At 31.5% G+C, this 27,692-nt stretch overlaps 1 protein-coding gene and 2 long non-coding RNA genes across 4 annotated transcripts; 1 reads left to right on the top strand and 2 right to left on the bottom strand.

Moving 5' to 3' along the window:
* On the top strand, positions 1-27,692 carry LOC127722156 (uncharacterized). The gene is made up of 3 exons (XR_007991688.1): positions 1-270; positions 23,228-23,304; positions 27,534-27,692. It is a non-coding gene; the product is annotated as an uncharacterized LOC127722156 (long non-coding RNA).
* On the bottom strand, positions 3,767-8,931 carry LOC127722154 (uncharacterized). Its single transcript, XM_052229010.1, has 4 exons — positions 8,175-8,931; positions 7,254-7,452; positions 6,651-6,770; positions 3,767-5,990 (listed from the first exon to the last, which is right to left on the bottom strand). The coding sequence occupies exons 1-4, from the start codon at positions 8,820-8,822 to the stop codon at positions 5,203-5,205; spliced, it is 1,755 nt and encodes a 584-aa protein (XP_052084970.1). The 5' UTR covers positions 8,823-8,931; the 3' UTR covers positions 3,767-5,202.
* Positions 9,300-17,492, bottom strand: LOC127722155 (uncharacterized). 2 transcript variants are annotated; one of them, XR_007991687.1, is made up of 4 exons: positions 17,435-17,492; positions 15,069-15,251; positions 13,652-13,744; positions 9,300-9,743 (listed from the first exon to the last, which is right to left on the bottom strand). It is a non-coding gene; the product is annotated as an uncharacterized LOC127722155 (long non-coding RNA). The 2 variants fall into 2 exon arrangements; XR_007991686.1 differs by lacking the exon at positions 17,435-17,492 and having other exon boundaries at positions 15,069-15,808.

Raw genomic sequence — 27,692 nt, 5'->3', positions numbered from 1 at the left:
GATATGTATGTATTAAACAGACGGACAATGAGCATGATGAGGAACTAATGATTGCAATAATTCATATGTATATAGTATAACAACATTGATTTGTACAAGTATGTACGAATGAAAACAGAACTGACAACCACAACGCATTTTTGAAACAATGTAGACATACTCCAGGTTTATTATGCACTTCAATTTGTTTTTTATGTTTGTTTATGTTGACAGAGTCATAACACTGAAGACGGGAGATCCATATGTGTGTCCAAAAAAAGTAAAGACAAGGTACGTTATTTGTGTTAAGGTAGTTCAGGGGTATAGAAAAAAAATGACAGAATTTTCTTATACTTTGTGAACTTAAATTTTGTAGCATGGTAATTGAAAAAATCAAAAAAAAATTGGGGGTCACCGGCCATCTAAGAGATTTTTTGACCTCTGAAAATGAGTGCAAATAGGCTATATGGATATATAGGGAAAATGGACATAAAACCTCTTTGATTGAATTTTTACAGCAAACAAATTGACAGAAGTTGCTCATTTTTTCATACTGAAAAGTTTGATGTCCTTATTTTATGAAATTGGAATAAAATTTGGGGGTCACCGGCCATCCAAGAGATTTTTTGACCACTAAAAATGAGTGCAAAAAGGCTAAATATAGGGAAAATGGACATAAAACCTCTTTGATTGAATTTTCACAGCAAACAAAATGACAGAAGTTGCTCATTTTTTCATACTGAAAAGCTTGATGTCCCTATTTTATGAAATTGGAATAAAATTTGGGGGTCACCGGCCATCCAAGAGATTTTTTTACCTCTAAAAATGAGTGCAAAAAGGCTAAATATAGGGAAAATGGACATAAAAACCTCTTTGATTGAATTTTCACAGCAAACAAAATGACAGAAGTTGCTCATTTTTTCATACTGAAAAGCTTGATGTCTTTTTTTTATGAAATTGGAATAAAATTTGGGGGTCACTGGCCATTCAAGAGATTTTTTGACCTCTAAAAATGAGTGCAAAAAGGCTAAATATAGGGAAAATGGACATAAAACCTCTTTGATTGAATTTTCACAGCAAACAAAATGACAGAAGTTACTCATTTTTTCATACTGAAAAGCTTGATGTCCCTTTTTTATGAAATTGGAATATAAATTTGGGGTTCACCGGCCATCCAAGAGATTTTTTTACCTCTAAAAATGAGTGCAAAAAGGCTAAATATAGGGAAAATGGACATAAAAACCTCTTTGATTGAATTTTCACAGCAAACAAAATGACAGAAGTTGCTCATTATTTCATACTGAAAAGCTTGATGTCTCTATTTTATGAAATTGGAATAAAATTTGGGGGTCACCGGCCATTCAAGAGATTTTTTGACTTCTAAAAATGAGTGCAAAAAAGCTAAATATAGGGAAAATGGACATAAAACCTCTTTGATTGAATTTTCACAGCAAATAAAATGACAAAAGTTGCTCATTTTTTCATACTGAAAAGCTTGATGTCTCTATTTTATGAAATTAGAATAAAATTTGGGGTCACCGGCCATCCAAGAGATGTTTTGACCTCTAAAAATGTGTGCAAAAAGGCTAAATTTAGGGAAAATGGACATAAAAACCTCTTTGATTGAATTTTCACAGCAATCAAAATGACAGAAGTTGCTCATTTTTTCATACTGAAAAGCTTGATGTCTCTATTTTATGAAATTGGAATAAAATTTGGGGGTCACCGGCCATCCAAGAGATTTTTTGACCTCTAAAAATGAGTGCAAACAGGCTAAATATAGGGAAAATGGACATAAAACCTCTTTGATTGAATTTTCACAGCAAACAAAATGACAGAAGTTGCTCATTTTTTCATACTGAAAAGCTTGATGTCTCTATTTTATGAAATTGGAATAAAATTTGGGGGTCACCGGCCATCCAAGAGATTTTTTTACCTCTAAAAATGAGTGCAAACAGGCTAAATATAGGGAAAATGGACACAAAAACCTCTTTGATTGAATTTTCACAGCAAACAAAATGACAGAAGTTGCTCATTTTTTCATACTGAAAAGTTTGATGTCTCTATTTCATGAAATTGGAATAAAATTTGGGGGTCACCGGCCATCCAAGAGATTTTTTGACCACTAAAAATGAGTGCAAAAAGGCTAAATATAGGGAAAATGGACATAAAACCTCTTTGATTGAATTTTCACAGCAAACAAAATGACAGAAGTTGCTCATTTTTTCATACTGAAAAGCTTGATGTCCCTATTTTATGAAATTGGAATAAAATTTGGGGGTCACCGGCCATCCAAGAGATTTTTTTACCTCTAAAAATGAGTGCAAAAAGGCTAAATATAGGGAAAATGGACATAAAAACCTCTTTGATTGAATTTTCACAGCAAACAAAATGACAGAAGTTGCTCATTTTTTCATACTGAAAAGCTTGATGTCTCTATTTTATGAAATTGGAATAAAATTTGGGGGTCACCGGCCATTCAAGAGATTTTTTGACCTCTAAAAATGAGTGCAAAAAGGCTAAATATAGGGAAAATGGACATAAAACCTCTTTGATTGAATTTTCACAGCAAACAAAAATGACAGAAGTTGCTCATTTTTTCATACTGAAAAGCGTGATGTCTCTATTTTACGAAAATTGGAAAAATATTTGGTGGTCACCGGCCATCCAAGAGATTTTTTGGCCTCGGTAAATGAGTGCAAAAAGGCTAAATATAGGGAAAATGGACATAAAACCTCTTTCATTAAAATTTCACAGCAAACAAAATGACAGAAGTTGCTCATTTTTTCATACTGAAAAGCTTGAAGTCTCTATTTTATAAAATTGGAATAAAATTTGGGGGTCACCGGCTATTCAAGAGATTTTTTGACCTCTGAAAATGGGTGCAAATAGGCTAATTTCTGAATGGATATAGGGGAAATTGGAAAAAAACCTTTTTTTTTTAATATTCACAGGAAAAAAATGACAGAACTTGCTAATTTTTATGCCCCATCGTAGCTGTTGGGGCATTGAATTTTACCCTTGTCCGTATGTAAGTCTGTTCGTCCGTATGTACGTCCCAGATTTGATTTCCGTTCTCCAGATTTTATTTGCCTCAACCAAATGTTATGAAACTTTATCACAATGTTTTTACCACACAACACACACCAAGTTTTAATTTTGTTGGTGTCACTTTAACCGTTCTAGAGTTATTCCCCTTTACAAATTGAAAAATTGCTGAATTTTTCCTTTCCTTTCTCTAACTTTAGTTTGCTTTTACCAAATGTTATGATTGATATCTTGCAGTTTCCTTTGCATTTTCTTATCAAACTTTGAAGTATTATTAAGTATCATGTGCAGATTTCGGTGTAAATAGGCTGTGTTTGCTTTATATATAAGACTCATTTCTAAAGGAGCACCAACATAAAATATTATGTAAAGGAAACATGGCATTTTCTGTTTTTTTTCTTATTATGATATGAGTTAGAATGTCCCATTAGTATGGTTAATCTTTCTTTTATCACACATTAAAGATTCAGATAAATGTGAGCATTTGTTCTCGTTTTCTTTTCATTTCTTTTTAATATTAAAAAAAATACATTCCGAATAAATTTGACAAAAAATAGACTTACCATCACTACCACACATAATCAGCACAGTAAGTGCCCCTCTTTTTCCACTCCATTTGATTATCCAGTATTATGTGGTGATGTGCAAGTTATAATTGTTTTTTTTGTGTGTTACGGAGTTGATTTAGGGAATTAACATGACTAAACATATTTCTTGATAGAAGTGAAACAACAACATGTGATCTAATACATTTATTTTATTTTCAATGGATATCTGTTCTTACGTTTGTTTGTACATATATAATTAAATAAAGATGCCAAATAAATTACATGTTTTTCTCAGTTAGAAATACTGTTTGTAGTAACTAGGTTAAATAATTTCACTGAATAAAATTTGCAAAGGCCTTGCTAATAATATAAATTTTTAAAAACATATTAAGACATTTTGCTTTGGACTTCAACATGACAAATTCTAGATTTAACCCTAATTTGGTTTATTATACAATTATTTGCAAAATGTAGATCATAATGAATATGTGTAAAATTTCATTAACTATGTTCAGCACAAACATTGACCTGACCAATACCTGAATACATGTATCATCATGTAAACATCAAATAGTCATGATTGAAGTCATCAAAATACTGTTTGTTTGAATATATTTGCCGTAACTTGTATAAGTCTTTCTGATATCATTTTATCCCATATTCATTCTTTTAAAGATGGAGATCTCCTTCTTTCCCATCCACAGAGGTAGGAGTATAATTATGCCAGACATCTCATTCAAAATTTTACTTTTTGAATATACAGTATTTTGATACTTCTGTACAAATAGATGAAAGTATGTTATCTATAGATAGCTTTTTAAAGTTTCAACAGCAATAACATTTCTCAATAACCTTGGATGTCTTTTTACTAATATAAACACCTGAGAGAAAAGACTACAATTGTTCCTGCAGCTTTTTTATAATTGTTAAGCTATTTTCCAAAAATTTCTATATACTTGTTCTAATTGCCTGTACAAGCAATAAAAAAAATCCACCAAAATATATATAAAAAAAACACAGAAAAGACTAAGATTTATAGAACTGTTAATTCAACATATTTTAAAACTCTTATCTCAAGTTGAACTTTTTTTCAAGAAAGTGTACAGTCAAAATTTATCATACTATGTTCATACAGTCTATCTTTATGAACAAAATTTGGGTTATAGCCTGATAAATTACTTCACTGGATTATGTATGCATTAAAAACTCAAATGCATCTCATCCAGTAAGTAATGGTTTTCCAATCAACAATAAATTATTACACAAACTTAAAAAAATTGATATCTAAAAAAATTCAAGGTTCATATAAAGTTGTATAACTATCAAAACAATTTGGTTTATATCATGAAGATATGTCTACAATACATTTACAAATATTACAGCAGGGCTCACGCTACCATTTACAGTAATTTACAGTACACATTAATGTTTATCTCTGATCATGAATTTCAACAAAAGATTAGTTAAGGTAAAGTTCTGCATAACAACGATCAATTTTCTAATTCTTATCATACAGGAGGAATAATATTTTATGTTAAAACTTCATGACCTCCCCTGTAACTGTATCATATGCTCTTAAAGTATTACCACTGACTGACTACCTTATATAACAAAACATATTTTTCCTTTACTTTTGACTAATTAGATACTCATATACTCTTTGTATAATTTTTTTGTTTGATGTCACTCTAACTACCCCAGTTGAAGACTTTTCTGTCATTAAGGCTTTGAGTCCTGCCATGTCATTTCGTTGTACTGCTAGTTGGAAATGTTGAAACCTTAGGTTAGACCTCGCTGTCTTTAGTGCCATAGCTTTTGACAGACATTTTGATTGAACTAGCTTTTCAAAAGTTTTCAAGTTGGCCAATTGAATCTGGTATAACTGAGGGTAGCTAGGTGAAAAAGCAAGTTCACTAATAAATTGAGAAACATTACCTTTCTCAGTGACTAAATTAAAAAGTAATTTTGTGTCATACACAGCATTATGAGATTCATACTGTTGACCTAATAGTTTGTCAACAAGAAAAGACTGGCTATAAGATGACAAGCCAGGTGAAACAAGTTTAAACAAATTCAAAGAGTCTAAAAATGCAACAGTACTTGCACATAGTTCACTGTACATATTCATACATTTTAAGGTATGAAATAAAACATGGCAGTCAAATCGTTTTATATTATGTCCTACCAATACAGGTTTATCTGTGAAACTTGACAAATAAGTTAAAAAATCAGTCATTCCTTCATGTTTATGCTTATAAACAACAGCATTACCATTGTAATACATTTTTTGTCCTACAATAGTGATTTTTGTTATTTCTGATGCTTCTCTTGAAATTTGTTGGTCTGGAAATATATATCGACTGAAGGAACTGTCTTTGGTGCATGCAGCTATCTGGGTTATATCAGAATATCTACCTGAAGTTAAACATTTTGTTTATTATTGTGCATCTAAAATGTAAAAAGTATTTCGAAAAAGCAATTAATTGTCAAAAAATTATCAACAGGACTAAGTCTTCTATCCCCCTTATTTGAACTTTAGTTGATGGTCTTATTGGCAATTATACCACATCTCCTTATTTCATATCTCTCTTCATTGAAATAACTAAAAAAAATTAGTTTTGCTCCACTGGTCTGTAAATATTTTTCTAAAATTATCATCTTTGTATTTTATCTCACCTCCAAAATAAGGTAGATGCAAAGTGTAAATTGCTAAAAAAAAATGAAAGAGTTATTGCCCCTTAAATGTATTGTTTCAGCAATTTTCAGTTTTTGGTTTTATTTCAACTAAAAGAAAAAAAGAACATTAGAATAATCATCAAAATCAAGCTAAATTATCAAGGTGAGTCATTCATGATCCTCTTAATATACTTTATTCATAATGCAGCCTAATATGCATTGAATTTAAAATTTGGCTTAACACAGTATATACAGACAGTGATAATGTGTTTCTGTAGATATTGTTATATCTTTGATGTCATGAAAAAATGCAGTTCTTTCAATTTTAACGTTATCCACTGAAATATTTTTTTATAATTGAGGTAACTCATTTCTGAAGTTTAATTATGTATAACTTACTTAAACCAGTTGTCTCTAAATCAAAACAAACTATTGGTGCATCATCTATGTTTGTAAAGGTTTCAGCTTCAGGAATTGCAGGTATTTCTTCTATGTCTATTGTTGCAAAATCTTCTAACCCTAATTAAAATAAAATATACCAAGTCTTTGAAAGAAAATAATTTCAACTTTATAAAATATCAAAATCTACTAAAATCATTAATATTTTGTGACTAAATTGTCCCAAAAATTACAATACTTCAGAAGTCTGGTAAATTTCATGATTACATCTTCATGTTAATTATATAACTTTAATGTCTGGCTGAAATCTCACGCATTTTCACAGTTGGTGATTAATTGCACAGTCACTTTATAATTTGAAAACTTTTTTGACTTGGGGACATAAAAATATATACATGAATATTACATATGCATGGACCTAATGGTGTAGCATTCTCCTATTTGGATATAATGATCACATGTATCAAAGATTATTTTATATATCCTTTGTTTCTATTTTAAAGTATATTGATGCTATGTTTCTATTATAATAATAATTATGTATATTGACCTCTTCAAAAGTAAAAAGCACATCATACTTTCTGTCAATATAAGAATTATTACCGATTGAACTGTGGTATGTTCTCCCTTCTTTGACTTCAGCCACTGTTGTTTTTTGGAGGCGTTTCTTTTTGAGAACTTTACGTTGTCTTTTTCCCTGTTTGCTTTTGAATCTGTTTTTGTTGCCCTCTCTCTTCTTGTTTAATTTATTACCCCTGCTTAGGGTCTCATTTCCAGGTGACAGGCCTATAGATGTGTTTAACTGAAAAATCAATTCATTTAAAATCATGCAAGTCTTTATCATCTTTATAATAATTCCTTAAAAAAAATCATATTTTGTATGTTTTTGCAATGAAAGTTGAAGGCATTTTGTAGTATGAATGTTACATTTTGAGCAGCAATAATCAATCATTGAATAGAATTCGGCAAAATTGAGATTAATCTTGACCTGATGTAGAATAATCAGAATATTTACCCAGGAATCTTTAACAGTTGATATCATAATGTATTCTTTTTTTTGCTCATTTTTAAAGGCTGTAAAAGTAAGGGCTTTTCCAGAATTAATGGTATGGGAGGGAGGAATGCACTTTTATTAAAATTTGATGGGTGGTGGTTATTTAAGAAAGATTGCCTGAACATTTATATGAAATATCCAATTTAAAATGTATGCATGGTGGGGTCAAATAAAAAGTGCCTTCCTACCCCCCCCCCCATGATACATTTATTTTTGGAAAAGCCCTAACATAGTTGCTTAGATATGTCTTTTTGTCTTTGGTAAATAGATGTCTCATTTGCAATCATACCGTATTTTCTTATTTTTATATTTTTTTAGTTTATTTTTTTTAATAGAGAAGTATATATATATATGAAGTAAGATTGCATTTATTACACATTCATTGTGATTATTATAGCCTTAATGTTAGTTGCTAATTTCTGTTCAATTGTCTTAATTGCAATTAAGTATAGAAGTTCATCAAATAATACCTCAGCAATGTAATTATAACCCTCATTCTTTTGGAGTACAGCTGAGCTGACTCTATAATTTAAAGATGCTGATGTGGAGAAATGTTTGGTTTTTGGAGCTTTGAGAGCAATTAAGTTATTGAAGCTTTCATTTGCCTGTGATGAGCCCAAGTTAGATAGCTTTTTAGACTGTGGAACCATTTTTTGAATAAACAGTTTCTCAAGATCTGATCTGAGTTCAGACGAACATAGGTCTTTTCCACGTGGAAGATTTGAATGGATATAAGAATCCTTGTCTTTAAGGTATCCGCACCAAGTTTCATTGCAGTTATCATGTTCGCCAAATATGTGTTTTATTGATGCATGTAGGCCGTCCTCAATACCACTCGGATTACCTACATTCTGGTTGACAACGTATGTAAAGTTTTTAACAATTGCATCACAAACCATTCCAGTTAACTCTTTGTGTTTTGGCTTTAGTTCATTTATCTTTGAAATAATGTTATGTTTGATATGATTTCTATCACTTATTTTTTCCATTTTTGAATTGGGCATTAATCGCTTAGCTCGGTCAAACCCTGTGGAATCATCATCTCCTACTACTTGTAATATATCCACTCCTTTTTCATCTAATTCCTTTAACATTTCGACTACCATATCTGGTTCCATACCCTGAAATAGTTTTTAAAATAATGTGTATTCAGTAAACATTTAGATGATACCACAACCCCATATTTGATTATCAAAAGCCTTAAACTTTGCATTGACAAAATTTTTTGTAAAAATTCCTCAAAAATTGAAAGCTTACACAGTTTGATTAATTCAGCAGTTGTATCTAACAATTCTAATAATCTGTCAATTATTTGAAATTGAAATTTTTTGGAAACACGAAAGAATGAATGGTCCTCACATTCAATTTTATCAACTAAACATTGAATATGCCAATTCAAAATTACAACTTATTGTCAAAGTAAATATTGAAGTGTTGTTTGTTTTCACAATGCAAAGATTACGGGATGTATTATGGGATGTCGTTGTCCGTCTGTTCTTCTGTTGTCAACATGTAGGACATTAAATTAACTCAAAAACGCTTTAACTAATTTGCATAAAACTTTGATGAATTGTTATGTATATTGATGTGAGATCCCTTTGGTTTTTTATAAATTTTAGATTTTACATTTCCAAGTTATGGGGTTTTATTCATTAAAAAAGGGGTGATTTTCCAGTTTTGGACAATGACTCAAAAATGCTTTCAGCAATTCTCATGAAACTTTAGTGAATTGTTTATATCTATTGATGTAAGCTCCCTTTTGATTTTTATACATTTGAAATATGACATTGAGAAGTAATTGAACTTTTTCTTTGAAAATGTGACGGGCGTATCATGTGCTCATGGCGCAGCTGTTTATTACCATTGTTATTGCTTTCATATGGTAAATACCTTAGCCTAACCACTCCAATTCTTTCTACACTTATGTTGTCGTGGTAAGACACCTCTGCTCTTTGCCCTTTCACAAATTCTACAGCTTGATATGCGAACCTTATGGTTTACAACTTTGCCTGTGGTTTTTCCAATCAGTGTTGAAACTCCTTCAAAATGCAACATATTGAAGTTTTATATCTAAATCACAATGTTCAAGCCAAGATTTGAAAAGAACAGGTTTATATTGAGCATATCAAAGAATCCTCAATACTAAAATGTTGTTGAAATAAAACAAAATTTAATTTTGGACCCCAATTTCGACCAACTTGAAAACAAGGCCAAACAAATCAAAAATCTAAATACACGATAAGATTCACCATATCAAAGAACCCCAAGATCTCAACTTTTGAAGAATCAAAAAAAAAATTTGACTCCTTTACACCTTAATGTGAAATTATTTATTTGAAAATTGGTACCAAATTCAATAAAATGCTCCACTGGGCGCAGCTTGATACGACAGCAGAGGTTGAACCCTAAATAGTTGGGGCAAGTATGGACACAACATTCAAGCTTGATACAGCTCTGAATTTGGATTGTGATTAAATATTTGACACAGCATAGGTTTCTGACACAGAATGAATGTGGTCTAAGAACTTAAAAAATTTTAATTTACCTATTATGGTCCAATACCCACAATCTAAATACATGGTTAGATTCAGCATATCAAAGAATTTAATTTTTGATGAAATCTATATATAAATCAGAAATAACCAACTTAAAATGGAAAATTTTTAAGAAAAAAAAAAGGAAAAAAAAATCCCCCCCCCAATTTTTTGAACCCCCTTATGATTCATCACCCCCAAACTCAATCCCAGCCTTCCCTTTGTGGTATGGTACCTTGCAGTACAATTTCAGAGAGATCCATACACTTGAACACAAGTTATTGTCTGGAAACTAAAAAAATGCTTATTTTTGGCCCCTTATTCCTAAACGTTTTGGGCAATTACCCCCAAACTCAATTCCAGCTTTCCCTTTGTGATATGGAACCTTTTAGTACAATTTCAGATAGATCCATACACTTACACACAAGTTATTGTCATGAAACTAGAAAAATGCTTCTTTTTTGCCCCCTTTTTTGCCCCTAATTCCTAAAATTTTGAGGCAATTACCCCCAAAATCAATCCCAGCAGTCCCTTTGTGATATGGAACCTTGTGGTACAATGTCAGAGAAATTCATACACTAACACACAAGTTATTGTCTGGAAGTTACAAAAATTGCCCCTAATTCCTTAACTGTTGGTACCATAACCCCCAAAATTAATCCCAACTTTCCTTTTGTGGTATTGAACCTTATGGTAAAATTTCATAGAGATCTATTCACTTAAACTAAAGTTATTGTGCGAAAACCAATTTGTCTTCGGACGACGACGACAACCACGACGACACCAACGTCATACCAATATACGACCGCAAAATTATTTTTTGCGGTCGTATAAAAATCTAAATACATGGTTGTATTCGATATACCAAAGAACCCAATAATTTAATTTTTGAATTTTTGAAAAATTTTAAGATTTTAAAAAATGTTGACAGCTTTGGATATTTTATGTGGACTTATCTATTTGAAAATTGGGACCAAATTCAAAAATCCAAATATATTGTAAGATTGGGCATATCAAAGAATCCAAAAAATGCAACTATGAATAAAGTTTAATTTCAGACCCTTTGGATCTCAATATGCACCAATTAAAATACAGGGTCCAAAATCCAATAGATTCAACATATTAAGAACCCCATAAATTCAAGCCTGTGAATTAATCATAATGAAATCGGTCAAGAAAAAAGCAGTTTATACAAAGTATTAGAAGTATTGTTTTTAGCCTGGTGAGCATTTTTAATTTCCTATGGAAATTCATATTGGAAGGGGAGATAACTCCGCCAAAAAACAAATGAGTCTTTTTTTTGTCAGTTTTTGGTTGATTTTCTTAAAATTTATGTAAAGTATGATACTTAGATGTGGTTATAAGTTCATATTTGACTATATTATATAATCTTCAGCTCATGAAATGTACAAAACCAAAGAATTATGGGTATTTTTATTATGCCCCCACCGTAGCGGAGGGGGCATTAAGTTTTACCCTTGTCCGTCTGTACGTACGTACGAACGAACGTACGTACATCCCAAATTGGTTTCCGTTCTCTAACTTTGGTTTGCCTCAACCAAATTTTATGAAACTTATACACAATGCTAATTACCACAAAACACAGATCAAGTTTGAATTTTGGTGGCGTCACTTTTACCGTTCTAGAGTTATGCTCCTTTACAAATGGAAAAATTGCTGAATTTTTTGTTTCCGTTCTCTAACTTTAGTTTGCCTCAACCAAATGTTATGAAACTTATACACAATGCTTATCACCACAAAACACAGATCAAGTTTGAATTTTGGTGGCGTCACTTTAACTGTTCTAGAGTTATGCCCCTTTAGAAATGGAAAAATTGCAAAAGTTTTATTTTCCTCTAAATATCAAGTTATTAATTTTTAGAATTGGAGTTATCTTCCTTTGTCCATGATTATAGTTGAATCAACTACACAATGCAATGTTTAATTTTGACTTCCACTGATAAAACACAGATCAAGTTGAATTTGGGTAGTGTCACTTTAACCATTATTGGGTTATGCCCCTTTATAAATCGAAAGATTGCAAAATTTTTAGTTTCCATTCTGTAACTTAAGTTTGCCCCAACCAAACATTATGAAACCTATACACATTATTCATTACCACAAAACTAAGATCAAGTACAACATTTTTGTATCCGTTTTCTAACTTTAGTTTGCCTAAAACCAAATGTTATGAAACTTATACACAATGCTTATTACTACATAATACAGATTAAGTACGAAATTTGGTGGCAACACTTTTACCATTCTTGAGTTATGTCCCTTTATAAACATAAAAATTGCTGAAGTTTTCGTTTCCGTTCTGTAACTTTAGTTTGTCTCAACCAAATGTTATAAAACTTATACACAACCGTTCTAGAGTTATGCGTGTTTACAAATAGAAAAATTGCTGAGTTTTTAGTTTCTGTTCTCTACTTAAGTTAGCCTCAACCAAATGTTATGAGACTTACACACAATGCTTATTACCACAAAACTGAGATCAAGTTCAAATTTGGGTAGCGTCACTTTTACCGTTCTTGAGTTATGTTCCTTTATAACAATATGATGTGCAAGCAGGGGCATCATCTGTGTCCACATGTGGACACTATCCACATTTTTTTTGTTTTTTTCATTTAACAAATTGCAAATTTGTGGCTTTGTGACCATTTTGAAAAAATAATGTGAAAATTTGGTTTAGTTTATATCTGTATATTATATTTGTTCAGCATCTACCTTGTTTAAAGAAACTTTAAACCACAAAAAGAAGAATATATAAATAAATGGTCAACTAATGAATGACGAAATCTAGAATGTAGCTTGATAAAAGATAGGGAAACACCTTAAGAGTTGTTTGTTATACTCTAAAGAAGGCTAAAATATCAACAATCAATACATTCTATTGAATAGAAGCGGTAAAGTTATAATTTTGTATCAATTTTAATTGATATTTCTGCCTTTTTTGCAGAGTTATCTCCCTTTTTCAATGCAAATCTCCATAGGAATTTCAAATCATGATTTTTTAGTCTTCCTCAAGTAAGAATATATGGAACTTTTTTCTGTGTATATTTGGGGTATAATGCTAAAGATTAAAACTTTAAAAATCTTCTGTTGCAATTACTTTAAGGTTAGGGTCAAATTTATGCTAGATTGACTGGACTAATGGGTATGACTGTGCGGTATGGGCTTTGCTCATTGTTGAAGGCTGTACGGTGACCTATAGTTGTTAATTTCTGTGTCATTTTGGTCTCTTGTGGAGAGTTGTCTCATTGGCAATCATACCACATCTTCTTTTTTTATAATGGGGTATATTCCAAAAAGAAAGCAACTAATATTTAACAAGCAAAATGCATTTCTATAGATCCACTCCACCAGGTGATCACACTGAATGGACATGAAATAAGCACTGTCATTTTTACCTGATAAGCTGTTGTACGATCGGCCAGATCCTTTTTTCTGCCAGCATGTATCAGTACTTATGCATATTCCACTTCTACTGTCTGTTTGATCTTCTAATTTAATAGGGAAAAAATGCACATATAATATATATATATATATATATAGAAATAAGCAGTAATAATAGACCACTTCTGTTCTCCACTTTGGACTTGACTGTCCTTAATTAGTGTGATTAATTAATATCAATCTTGGTATAGTCTGTATAATTGATTCCACAAATGCTCCTCCAGTCTTGACTCTGTCTCGACCTGTGTCTACAATCATGATCTTCAAATTTAGTCTAGACTGGTCTGAATGAGCCTATCTAACTATATAATGAATTTTATCTTAATCTTACAAAATTTCAGGTTATTTGGTAGTTTGTTCATTGCTGTCAAATTAAAGGCTTTGATTAATAGGTAGAAAAAAATAGAATTTTCAGTTCTGATTAAATTAATATAGTGACCTTTAATTATAACTTTAAATTTTTCCAATTAACTTAGATTTTCATAAAACTTTGCAGCTATCTCAATTATATATTGATCTTACAGAATGCCATATTGTTTGGTAGCTTGGTGTATTGCTGTCAAATTGAAGGATTTCATTAATAGGTAAAAACAGCAAGAATTTTCAGTTTGGACTAAATTCTGATTGTCACCTTTAAATTTTTATAAAACTTTTCCAAATCAACTTGGATTTTCATTAAACTTTATAGCTATCTGAATTATATGATGATGTTACAGAATGCAAGGTTGTATGGTAGTTTAGAGTGTAGCTATCAAATTCAAGGACTTAATTAATTGGTTAAAAAAAGCTAGAATTTTCAGTTTGGAGTAAATTCTGATAGTCACTTTTAAATATTTTCATAACTTTTTCAAGTTATAATTTTGATTTTTCATCAACATCTTTAGCTATCTCAATTAAATATTGATCTTGCAAAATACCAGGTTATTTGGTAGTTTTCAACTTTTGTTTATTGCTGTCAAATTTAAAAATTTAATTTATAGGTATCTTTATGAATTTAGACCCAATTGAAAATTGTGACTTTTTTTTACCTATTAATTAAATCCTTAAATTTTATGGCAATCAACAAAATAGCCACATTACCTGCATTTTGTAAGATCAATATATAATTAAGATAGCTGTATAGTTTTATGAAAATCCAAGTTGATTTAGAAAAGTTAGAAAGAAAATAAAAGGTGACTATCTGATTTAAGTACAAACTGAAAATTCTTGCTTTTTTTTGGTTGAGATTGTAGAAACTGAGTCCAGACTGGTTGAGCATTTGTCGAGACCATATTCAGACTATACCAATATTATCAAGTACTCAATCAGGCTTATAAAGTAAAGTATAAGAAAATGTATATAAATACAAAATAGCCATAATTGTTATCAAACCTGTTGTGGAATTCAATATTTCCCTTTGCAAGTGTCTTTGTTGTGACATGATGACCTGATTCTCAAGAACACTGCCGGCTTCATTTTCTCTAATTTTCAAGGTCTTTGCATCTATGCAATGGACATTAAGTGATGACAAAAAGTTGTTGAGCTGAGTCTCGCCAATACCAGCATGTATCATTCCTGTATTGTTTATTATATGATTAAAAGATGTTTAATAAAAATGAATTGTGAATACATCAAAACAATTGGTTCAATGTGTATTTTTAACATGTTTAATGAAGTGTTTTTCACAAGGCCTTTCATGACCTTTCATCATCACTACAAATTCTGTAATTGAGGCTATCAGAATTGTTTTTTAATGTAATATATATGTGAAGCCTAGGTGGTCAAGTGGTCTAACGTGTTGGATATAGTGCAATACGATTTTGTGCCACGATATCTCAGTAGTATGAGTTTGAATCCCGGCGAGGGAAGAACAAATAAATTTGCGAAAGCAAATTTACAGATCTATAACATTGTTCGGCTGATGTTTAGATGAATTATAAATATATACCAGTAGACAGATGGTGTTATAAATGTGTTTGATGCTATAATTTATATATTAAATCCAAGGTATAACTAATGATTTTGTACATGATGTGTTTTTTTTTTCATTTTTCTCAATCAAGTAATTCTTTCTGTCAGTATTGTTCTTTTGTATTGCTTTAATTGTTATTTTCTTATTATGTTGCCCCTTCAAAAGCGCCTCGTTGTTTCTATAACTTGAAATAAAGTATAATTTATATGTTATTCTTCTATACATGTACAGATGTACAGGGTTAAGTTCTTCTCATATATTTTATGATAGATATAGGAAGATGTGGTATGAGTGCCAATGAGACAACTCTCCATCCAAGTAACAATTTAAAAAAGTAAACCTTTATAGGTCAAGGTACGGCCTTCAACACAGAGCCTTGGCTCACACCAAACAGCAAGCTATAAAGGGCCCCAAAAATTACTAGTGTTAAACCATTCAAACAGGAAAATCAAAGGTCTAATCTATATAAAAACGAGAAACACGTATGAACTACATAAACAGACGACAAATAGTATGATACTAAACCCCTAACGGAAGGGATAGTCATGATAGTGTTGATATTCATATGATGAAACATAATCTTTCAATCAGTTTAATTGAGGTCTGGGGCTGGCATGTCAGTAACAGTTGGTAGTCATTTGTAAATTTATGTATAATTGTCATTTTCTTTAGTTTCTTTTGTTACCTATTTTGACATCGGACTCAGACTTCACTTAAACTGAGTTTTAATGTGCATATAGCCATTGGCTTGAGATCTCACAAAACATGTTTAACCCTGCCGCATTTTTGTGCCTGTCCCAAATCAGGAGCCTCTAGCCTTTGTTTGTCTTTTATGATTTTTAATTATAGTTCATATTTATATATTTCGGTCTTTCAGAGTTTACATGTACATGATGTAGCTATATATATATATATAGTATGACGTCCTTATTCAATGAACTAGTACACATTTTTGTTACGGGGCTAGCTGAAGCATGCCTCAGCGTGCAGGATTTTCTCATTGTTGAAGACCCATCGGTGGCTGTTTTCTGCTCTTTGGTCAGCTTGTTGTCTCCTTGACACATTCCCCATTTCCAGTCTCAATTTTACAACCAAGAAAATGTTATGCTATTTTATAAATAACAGATTTATGATGAGATGAACATAAAAGAAAGTCAACAGACACTACTACTTTTCCAGAGGACTAATAAAAATGTCAGGTGACATATGTGGGGTTGGGAAGGTTAGAAACTCTACATGAAAGAAACCTGTTGCAGCTTTCGTGTTGACATCAAAAATTCCAACACCTTTCTTTTCTCTCCCAAAGTGGACCTTGCCTAGTTTAATTCTGTTTAAGGTTTGACATGACAAGTTTTGACAAATAATGTACACTATGCCGGTCAGTCCATAGCACCGGACTCCCTTTGCATCATGCAAATGTAAAGGTAAACTACATTCTCTGCAACCTTTTAGCTGGTTAGCCAATGTGTCCAGTTCGGTCACTAGTCTACAGTGACTTAAGGGAACAAGATCAGGTGGTATATATGTTAAGTCATCATCAGTTAATGTGCTTGCTGTAATGTTCTCTGTTGGTGTTACGGGGTTACAAAATGTAGCATAGGAATGATCCGATACTCGGTGGTTGTTTTTATGTTTTTGCTGAACTCTATCTAGAATTAATTTTGTTATTTTTTTGACAGATTTTGTTTGTGAGAATTGCCCCTTGTGGTTTCTGATGGAAGGCATAATTTCTTTAGAGCAGACTATTATTTATTGCGATTGTCGCATTGCGAAATTAACATCTTACCTCCATGGCCATTTTTTTCAAAGGGTGCTCCGTCACTTTCAAGTCCAATTTTAGTGATGTTAATTTGTGAACCCGCTTAATAATACACCAAAATGATTCTCAATATGTATTATTCCTGAGAATTAAGTCAGTCATCTTAATAAGCGGTTCACTTGTTTCATATCTTCTCTTTTTGTTGAGATTTTTTTCGACTACTCACCATTCACTTTTACCGGAAGTAAACATGCTACATTTCGTCCTATAAAAAGATAAATTAAACACATTCGTTTCATTGAATGATTGCAAAAAATATTATTCAAAGTAAGTTATCCGCTGAAAAAAATTGTTTACCAATGTTTTTTGTATTTATCGGGTTATCGTAAAAATATTTGTTTACGACAAGAGAATGCGCAACTTTCTGCGCAGAAGGCGCGAAAATTTAAACCCCCGAACTACCTTAATAGCGGAAAACTATAATAAGATATTAATTCAAAACATGCAATCGAAATCAAATATTTTGTTTTTGCTATCCAAGACTCCAAGTTTCGATCCACCTTTGGCTTGCATATCTTTTGCTTCTTAAATTCTTTTATAATAACAAACCAAAGTAATGTTTTCAACACAACGATTCAGAGTTGTACACCTGTCTTCACTATGTCTCATGTGATGATACAACGCAGTAGGTTTCGAGTGTCTGTATTGACATATAGATTATAACATGGCATTTTTCATATCAGACCCCTTATCACCCTAGGTCATGATATCAGCCCGAGAGCCGACAGGCTCGATGGATGATTTTGACCATGGGCTGATAAGGGGTCTGATATGAAAAATGACATGTTATGTTCTTTTTATCATATATTTCAGCAGAAACCATACAGACAAGAAAACGTTTTTAAAACTTTATAAAATTCATTTATTGTATTATTTGTCTTGCATTTATTAATAATATATTTTTCTGTTTCCTAATAATCGTTCTCTCATTATAATTAGTTATGTTTTTCACTAAAATGTACCACTGAGTTTTTTTTTCCGGAATTTGAAGTATGACGTCGAATGACGTCGAAATGCTTTCCGATAACGTTAAAGAAAGGCATGCGATATTAACCGGAAGCAGTTGATATAAACCGGAAGCAGTTGATAACGAAAATCATATCACACGGCTAAGACAATTCTTCAAATTTAATGAATAAATATACATACAAATTAGTTTTGTCAAGGGGTACAGTTATACCATTATTTTCTATAAGTTTATGATAAAATGCTTTATTACATACATTTTGTATAACCTTATCAACCCAATTAGGTTTTCGATCCTCAAGTTAATGTGTATCTCCTTTGTTCACTTTTCTTTATAAAATTTCCGTATATGTAAGGTTGTTCATGGCTTAACTTTTTGTCGGATACGTTTCTGGTTATGGTAAATCCGATAAGAGTTTTTGCTCTGATATTATAATAGATTTAGCTAATTATTAGGGGATAATATTTGTTCAATCTGTTATGTCACTGTTGGCAATATTTTTTATTTGTGTATTCCTTTTTTTTTTTTTTGGGTAAGAGATGCACTTGTCATGAAGATAATAATAAAAGTCATACTTTTAAATCAAATGTTCAACATGTTCAATATTTCATGTACGCAAAGCAATGCAATTTTCATTTTTGGATGGTACTGTTTATGTTTTTTAATGCTGTTTTTTTTTTTTATTTTTATCATTATTTCATGATAAAGTTTGCATTTTTATTTTCATTTCAAGCATGCAAGTATTTAAAAAGAATATTAAAATTGTTTCCCTTTTCTTTTTAAGTAAGTTTTGTATCATTTTTTTCCATTTTTCAGGTGAATCATTTTTCTTGTCATGATGTGCATCTTTTTGCATGTGTTCAGAAGTGCAGTATTAAAAAGAAATACATTAATACTTCGACATTCACATATTGTGTTGTTGTTGATTTTTTTTGACATATCCGTTTATTCAAATATATGTACCCTTTATGATATAACTGGGGTTCTAAGCATAATTCAACATGAACATCTCCGAAAGGTTATATCTCATGATCCTAAGTTCAGAGAACCCCTACACATCAATTGGAACCATATGTTCTGCAAAATAATTATGGATTGCATTGAGGACTATACCAAAGAATGGGCTAAAGGAGAAGAAGCTGAACTGGACACTTTGGTCAGAATTTGTCAAAATAATCAGGTCTCTGGTAAAACGTCAAATTCATAAGTTGAAAATCTGTGTGAATGATCGACCAAAGTCCGTTTTCAGAGACAAAGAGGGGTCATCTCTTCATGATAAATATGTTGTTGTTTCTGCGGACAAAGCTTCAAATCATATTTGTTTTGTATGTAAATCGTACTACTACGAGTGTCTTGTAAAATAATTGGGAATAAATGAGCACTCAAGTAATCCCACATACAAAAACATATCATTTGACAAGGAAATTTTGGCGAATCATAAGACCTTCATGGCTTCAATAAACATTACATTGAACAGCAAATCTGAGGACTTACCGTCTTTGTATTCGATACATAAGATTCACAAAATTCTGTACAAACCACGGTACATTGCCGGCTCATCTACATGTTCTACAAAGAAATTGTTCATTCGATTGACAAAACAAAAGGTCCGCAGTTAAAGAGGGTTTTCAGAAATGCAGTGAAACTGTTTACTCGCGTAGTGGTATTAACCATATGTGTATTCTAAAAAAACAAACATCTGAAATTGAAAAATCGTCTAAAAGAAATAATCCACAATGCTTTTCAATGCTATAAATGTATTGCTTTGGGATACCATACGGCATATTTTGTTAATAGTGAACAAAAAGGTAAATAGATATAAGAAGATGTGGTATGAGTGCCAATGAGACAACTCTCCGTCCAAGTCAAAATTTATAAAAGTAAACCATTATAGGTCACAGTACGGTCTTCAACACGGAGCCTTGGCTCACACCAAACAGTAAGCGATAAAGGGCGCCAACAATTACTAGTGTAAAACCATTCAAACGGGAAAACCAACGGTCTAATCTATATAAAAAACGAGAAACGAGAAACACTAATGAAACACATCAACAAACGACAACTACTGAACATCAGATTCCTGACTTAGGACAGGTGCAAACAAATGCAGCGGGTTTAAACGTTTTAATGGTACCGAACCTTCACCCTTTTTCCTGAAACAATAGTGTAACATCACAACATAGAAAGACACACTGTAAAATATCAACTTAAATAGCTAAACTCAATCAAAGGACATATTAACACCAGTGAACATACAACGTGCTACACAGATGAACAAGTGATCAGTACGCTGGAGTTTCTTATTGACAATATATTTTTTGAATTTGAATAAAAGCCAAACTTCCATATAATGGTATCAATTTTCTCCCAAAACAGCACACGACGAGTACAGCAGTCAAAAGGAGCTTTGTGTAAAATTGGGTTTAAATGTGACTACGCGAAAAAAATTCCTGCAGTACCGACTTTAATTTATTTTTATACTGGCTGTATATCTCTCTGGAACATGACAATTATCCGTATATGTATGCAGCTAGATTAAAGAAGTTCAGGGGAAAAGTTCCATAGGAATCGATTTGTTATGAAGCAAAATTTGACACTTTTAAAATAAGGATACTAAGAAAATTCAAACGGACCATTATACCGATTCAAACACTAAACGTGAACAGATCGAGAAGACCGCTAATGCATGTATAGAAATCAGTAATTGCAAAATTTTAATTTAAGACCAAACAGTCTATTTAGTTCTACGAATAATGTTTTTACTAAATTTTCGGGTCAAGGTATTTCGTGATTTTAGCTACAAACTATTATAAACAAATTACGAGAAATACTTCTTTCTATCACTAAAGCAACCTCAATATTGTTTGTTTTTCCAAATCGAAAAATCTTTGATGGTATTTAGAAAAATAAAAATATTCCTATAATAACACTAAAGCCCTGAAGCATAATTCTGTTTTCAAGTTAAATAGAAGATTTCTTTAAATCAATTAAAGATTATCAAGCATGTGGTTTAATCTTCAAAAGCTATAATTAGTTCATTCAAGGTAACATTAATATGCAAAAGTGAGGAAAAAAACCTTTCCAGTATTATAATCAATCAATAACTGATTTTTGTTTGGAAAGAATTCAAGAGTTCAAATACTACCCTCAAAAGTATAGGTTAATAGTCCCAAAGAGTATATGTCTACGACCTTTCAAAAAAAGATCTAGTATATAATTTAATTCCTTTTTTTTCATTAGTTTTCAAGAAAATCGTTGTTTTTGTCAAAACAATAAATCCGACATCATAGAACCAATTTCACATAGAGAAGGTAAAAAAGCCAGATTGGTATATTTGAATTGTTTACATCTGTTTCTATGGGCTTTAAAAGTTTAATAAAGGTGCATGATTTTGGATTTCATGCATCTTGTTTACGTGTTTTCACTTAATTTATAGTATGGAGCTTCGAGATATTTGTAAACTTTTAAATTGTAGACAAATTTTCATAAAACAGTCGATTGCTGTAGTTGCGAATACAAGTGGATCTTTTTTGTGCATAGGCATAAATTCCGCCGAACAAAATTCCACAGAAAGATAATAGATTGATCTTTTTAAAGCATTAATTTGCATCTCACCCCCGACGACAGTTTTTTTGGAAACAATCTTAAAAATGGGCAATAATTTCATCGAAAAGAGGAAGCCGAGTGCACCTTTTCATGTTCAGACGTGTTTGAGTTGACTATTCTGTCTTGATTTAATAACATTAAAAATTCACAGTACTAAAAAATGAAATATATGAGTCAAGTGAAATACCTTTCTTATGAGTCATAACAACAGAGTAGGTGTGTTCAAATAACATTTTTTTACTAAATGTACTTGACGACAGACTTTACAAATGGATCTTAAAAATGCATAACTTCAACAAAAAACTTCATTTTTTGTGTGTGTTATCTAGGGTTATTAGTCTTCAACTTCTGATTTTTTTAGTGTGCCCTTCCACGAAATATTTAATTAGAATTTTTGTAAATGTTTTTGAACTTTCGAAAATTCCACAAAAAACCGACAACCGATAAGACAATAGTTTTAAGTTGACTAAATGCAGAAATGTACATTAAACTCTGCTCAATAGCTAGTAGATACATTTGTCTTTTAAAACACAACCATCCCTACAATGGCTTCTAATTTTTACGATTGTGAAAAATTGATGGCGTAATGGGGGGGATAATTTTGACAAAGTAGAATCCTGACTGAAACATACGTCACAAAGTTTTATTTCGTCCATGTGGCGCTTCGCAATGTGCATAAAAACCTGACTGTTTGGTCATTTATCATGTTAATCAGTTGATGACAATTTGTAGTAGATTTGCTGATCATATCAATTTAATTCGTCTTTCTTGTTTTACTTAACTTTGGTTTCATTACAATGTGTTGTTGATTGTAATAGTCCTTTGTTGCTGTATCGCAAATCACCATGGATATATTAGCTTACGTGTTTCGCAAACTTTTATCTACATTTAATGTAACATAGTATGACTCGTTGTGAACTTAAACCACTAGCATTATCCGTATCAATAGGGTTGTTGATTGAAAACCAAAGCTTGCAACCATCTAGACTTTTTTCAACACTAACCTTGAAATTATGTGCATTTGCTTTAACAGTCAATCATACATATTACGAAATCGATTGCTTTATTATCCAAACAAGTATTACGCATACCAGTACACAAACAGGCGTCTGAGGAAATATCCATCACTCAAACAATAATGTGAATCTACGTTTCATTTTTTAAGCAGAGATTTGTTTTCATTTTAGTAATACGTCTGAAACCAAAACAGAAATACATATAGAGTGCTGTCCTAACTATATTTACCAGAACAGAAAATGTGAAGGTAATTTTGCCTTGTTGCATACTAATAACTTTTGTTGTTAATAGTTCTAGTGTTTTCATTCTTTCATATGATCAGTTGTAATTTTTTGTTAAATGTCAATGTGACAACACAACGGGATACAAAACCAAAACATATCGTGTTTTTTTCCAGTGAATCGGTCCACTTTTCTTGAGTGTAGATTAGGTTTTTCCGAGTGAGTTTACATGCGATCAGATCGATTTACTGTTATTTCGCGAGTTTTATAGTTTTATTAGTGACTGCCCATCTCATTTTGAATGCTTTACATGTTTTGAACACAGAATTTCCTTACAGCTCACTTACAATACAGTGTTTTCATATTGTCCGTGTTTTGTCGAGAGTAACATTTAAAACGTCCGGGTTTTTCAACAAATGATCCGGGTTTTTTTGAAGAAAATGTGACTGAGAAAGAAGACTTTCCTTGGCTTAAAAACTGACTTTTTCTAGTTTGTAACTGTAATTTGTAGCAATATGCCAACTTAACCTGCAAATGGGATATACATTTCCCAACTCATTCGGTATTCAAGAGCTTGCAGCTGCTACTCAGATCTGTGTAAAGAGTCACCAGTGTCTGAGCAAAAAGTTGATGAAAAAGGGTTATGTCAAAGAACGTCTCGTCTTTTTTCTAAAAAAAATGTTCATCGGAGGATACCAAGACCTTATTGATAAATATTCCGTATCAACTTCACAAATAATACATGATGGTCTTGTTGTATAGATTATAGGTACTGATGTTGTTTATCATCTAAATTACGTGTTATAGTTTTCTTTTATTTGTCTTTCTAAATTATTAACGTCTTTTTTGCATTCTTGTGTTTCAATGTTGCGTATATGCTTAGTTTTTATGCCATTTTGTATTTCTTTGTTGACGTATTTGTTTATTGTTATAGTGTTTGAGATTATAACACAATGTTGGATGATGTACCCCCATTTTTGACATTCTTACCTATTATATCTGTTTGTTTTGTTCACACATTGTTGTCAATATAATGGAATTTTATGCGACTGTCATACAAGTGAGAGGTTTAGCTAGCTAGCTTTAAAACAAGGTTTAATTTACCATTTTCTATATAAGAAAAGGCCTGTACCAAGTTAGGAAGATGACAGTTGTTTTCCAGTCGTTTGATGCGTTTGAACTTTTGATTTTGCCAATTGTTACGGGACTTTCCGTTTTAAATTTTCATTGGTGTTCGGTATTTTTGTTGTTTTACTTTTTTGACGAAGGACAATATTATATATTCTAAGTAAGCCAGAACAACAGATTACTATGTTGATCAAATTTTAACCATTTTCAATTTAAATTAACTTTCTGTTCTGAAAACATTTGACCATAACCTAATAGTATTACTATATTTAAGAATTCAATGGTTCCGTTTTGAAACGGTCTTAAGAAGCGAGTACGGGGACTCATAATCTTTTTAATTTCATTTCACGCCACCTTTGTTTTTACAGTCAATAATATTTTATGATTGATATATATTACAGTGACGAAAAAAATTTAGGAGCAAGTAAACTAAGGAAAAGTAGTAAACAATCAGAAAAATTAATAAAAACCCAAATATTTTACTAAAGGAGGACCCCCCCCCCCCCTAAAAAAGTAATAAAAATTGATAAATTAAAATAACATTTGAATAGAGTAGAATATCTAATAAAACATTAAAACAACACTTTATGATTTTATGCTATATGACTAAAAGGACCTTAAAAAATAGCTAAGGCCATCTAAGGTCAACTTTGCCTGATGGAGATGAAACCTTAGCCTCTTTATAATTTTTAAATTTATAAACGGACAATTCGAAATGATTGATTGTTGGTTGCTAAACGTCCAGTGGCAAATGTGTCATGCATGTTCAGGACGAGAACAAATTACCAATAAATCCAATAAGTAGGTCTTGTAACAGAGGACGTTCGGGTAAAGGTCGGGAAATTTAGTCTGCAACGGAAAATGAGAGTGTATTGGATATGGACAGAAATTTTGCCTTGCAACAGGCCACCTACCGACCCTTCAAAGAGCTGTTACAAGGGTTCTTAACGCGCAATGAGCGTAGTACTCTCTCTACACGCTCCATTCTGAAAGAACTTGGATGCGTACTTATTCAATGTATTCAATAAACAACGAAATGAATCATCTGTAAGCGTCAATAGGATCCTTTTGAAATAATAATAATTAAAAAAAATAAATGTATATATAATACGCGTTCACCTCACAATATACACTGACAATTGTTTAGCTATGTTGGTGCTTTATTACTGTGTGACCAAGCATAGCATACGCAGGCTCCTCTTCACAGTAGGAGCAATTGAACATTGTTGTTGATTCCATTTCTAGAACGATAAAACATTATTTCTTATGAAGCATGAATCTTGCAATCTGATTGATTAATTACCCGGGTGTAAAAAACACTACTCCTTAGTTCACCAGGGGATAAACAAATTTGTCTAAATTTCCCAAAATTCAAATTTTTGTCAAAATTATGAAAAATTTTGGAAAAAAATATTAAAAAAAAATTTAGATTAAAAAAAAAAAAAAATCCAGATGAAGAAATAATTTTCTTCAATATTCCCCAAATAATAAGAATTTAAAAATTTCGGTGTTGAAAACTGTATAATGGAAGTTGGTCATAAGATTTTTTTCAATTTTTTTTTCCAGGGAATAAGAAAAAAAAAATTAACGAACGCTAAAGAAGAAATAAATTCGTTATCTTGGTGCAACCAGGGGTTTACGGAATTTTACACCGGTATGGTACTGAAAGTTCATACGACCTTCGGCTGCGCCTCAGGGTGTACAGATTTTCAACACATGTGTAAAATTCTGTAAACTCCTGATTAGACCAAGATAGGTAATATTTCCATCAAGACAAATAGTAAATGAAACATTAAGGGTATATTTTCTGTAATAAACCACATTTACCCGCTTTACACACTATGTGCAATGATGTGTACGTACGTCTCAGCCTAACATGTCTGATCTCAAAAAACGATTGTTTACATCACGAAATATTTACTGTATAAAATCCATATCGGTACACTAACATGAAGATTTCTGAATGCAAATGAACGATGACTTTTTATGAAAGGTACGTGTTAATACAGCATTATCACACTGGTTTAATGCATTGTTTCGTGCTCTGAAAAGTACTTTATTTGAACCTTTTCATCGTTTTTTAAACGTAAATTCACTGACATATTACATTTTAATCCATAGGAATTTTGTTTTTTTTCATTCGATAAAACAAGGACACACTCGAAAAAACACTGACATATAAAAATGAATTTACTCTTCAAAATGTCCTTTTCAACGCAAAAACAAGAACTTTTGTAAAGTGTCCGTATATCTAAGTATACATAGATTCCATGTGCACATTTGCATTGGTATGTGTACAAAAATGGCTTTAATCTATATTTTGAAATAAAGCATTGTAAGGCTAAATTATACGTTTTTGAAACAAAATCATGTACGATTGATAATATCTTTTTATCAAAAATACTAATTTACCTTCTATGATTTTGTATATAAGGTTCTGGTATCTTTTTCACGTTTTACCAGAAAGGAAGTCTGTTTTTTTCACATTTTAGATCATATTCACTCGAAAAAAAGTGGTCGCACTCGAAAAAACCCGATCAAATCACTCGAAAAACCACGATCCCAGCCGGACACTATACCTATCGTGATAAACCAGTCTTCAACAATCGACAGACGACTAAACAGTATATCATGTTCTAGCCGGAGACTAAGAAAGTGGGGGATACATTTCGTTATCAGTTACGACGTGTATAATTATCAACTACTTATATTAAAGTAACTGAAATAATTCGATTTTCCAAAAAAATATCAAACGTTATGTTATGCATTTTTTCGCTGATATCGAACGCGATTTGATTTTGGTAAATGTTAATTGTATTACATATTGAAACATTCTATATTTAGGGTTATACTAAAATAACAAATGACAAAGTGGTACAACCTGTAAATTGTAATAAGATCATGGATACTTTTGCACAATTTTCAATACAGAACTAATTGTCGGCTTTTCAATATCTTCTAAATATATAATATTCTAGTCAATCCAAAGAAATCATAAATATGTTTTATGCTATTATGCTTTAAATTTTTTATTTTAGTTAATTTTCAACTTGTTTTTTTGTTTTTTTTTTTTTTTTTATGTGTCTGAGTTTAAGATGATTATAATGTTTGCAAATGATTTCTGTAGCATGTCCGCCTGGAAAATATGGTCAGGATTGCTCAGAGAATTGTTTGCCTAATAACTACGGAGTACAGTGCAAGAATATATGCAACTGTAGAGGTAAAACGAAATGTGATCCAATTCATGGTTGCATCTGCTTTAAAGGATTTACAGGGAGGCACTGCT

The sequence above is a fragment of the Mytilus californianus genome, unplaced genomic scaffold, assembly GCF_021869535.1.
Source record: "Mytilus californianus isolate M0D057914Y unplaced genomic scaffold, xbMytCali1.0.p SCAF_12, whole genome shotgun sequence".
Lineage (NCBI taxonomy): Eukaryota > Metazoa > Mollusca > Bivalvia > Mytilida > Mytilidae > Mytilus > Mytilus californianus.
This window is presented reverse-complemented; position numbering and strand designations above follow the sequence as displayed.

Coding starts and splice junctions, on each gene's coding strand:
- LOC127722154 (XM_052229010.1), bottom strand. CDS start 8,822: ATGGAACCAGATATGGTAGTCGAAATGTTAAAGGAATTAGATGAAAAA. Junction 7,453..8,174: donor GTTATAATTACATTGCTGAG/GTATTATTTGAT, acceptor TTGATTTTTCAG/TTAAACACATCTATAGGCCT. Junction 5,991..6,650: donor TTTAGAGACAACTGGTTTAA/GTAAGTTATACA, acceptor GTTTAACTTCAG/GTAGATATTCTGATATAACC.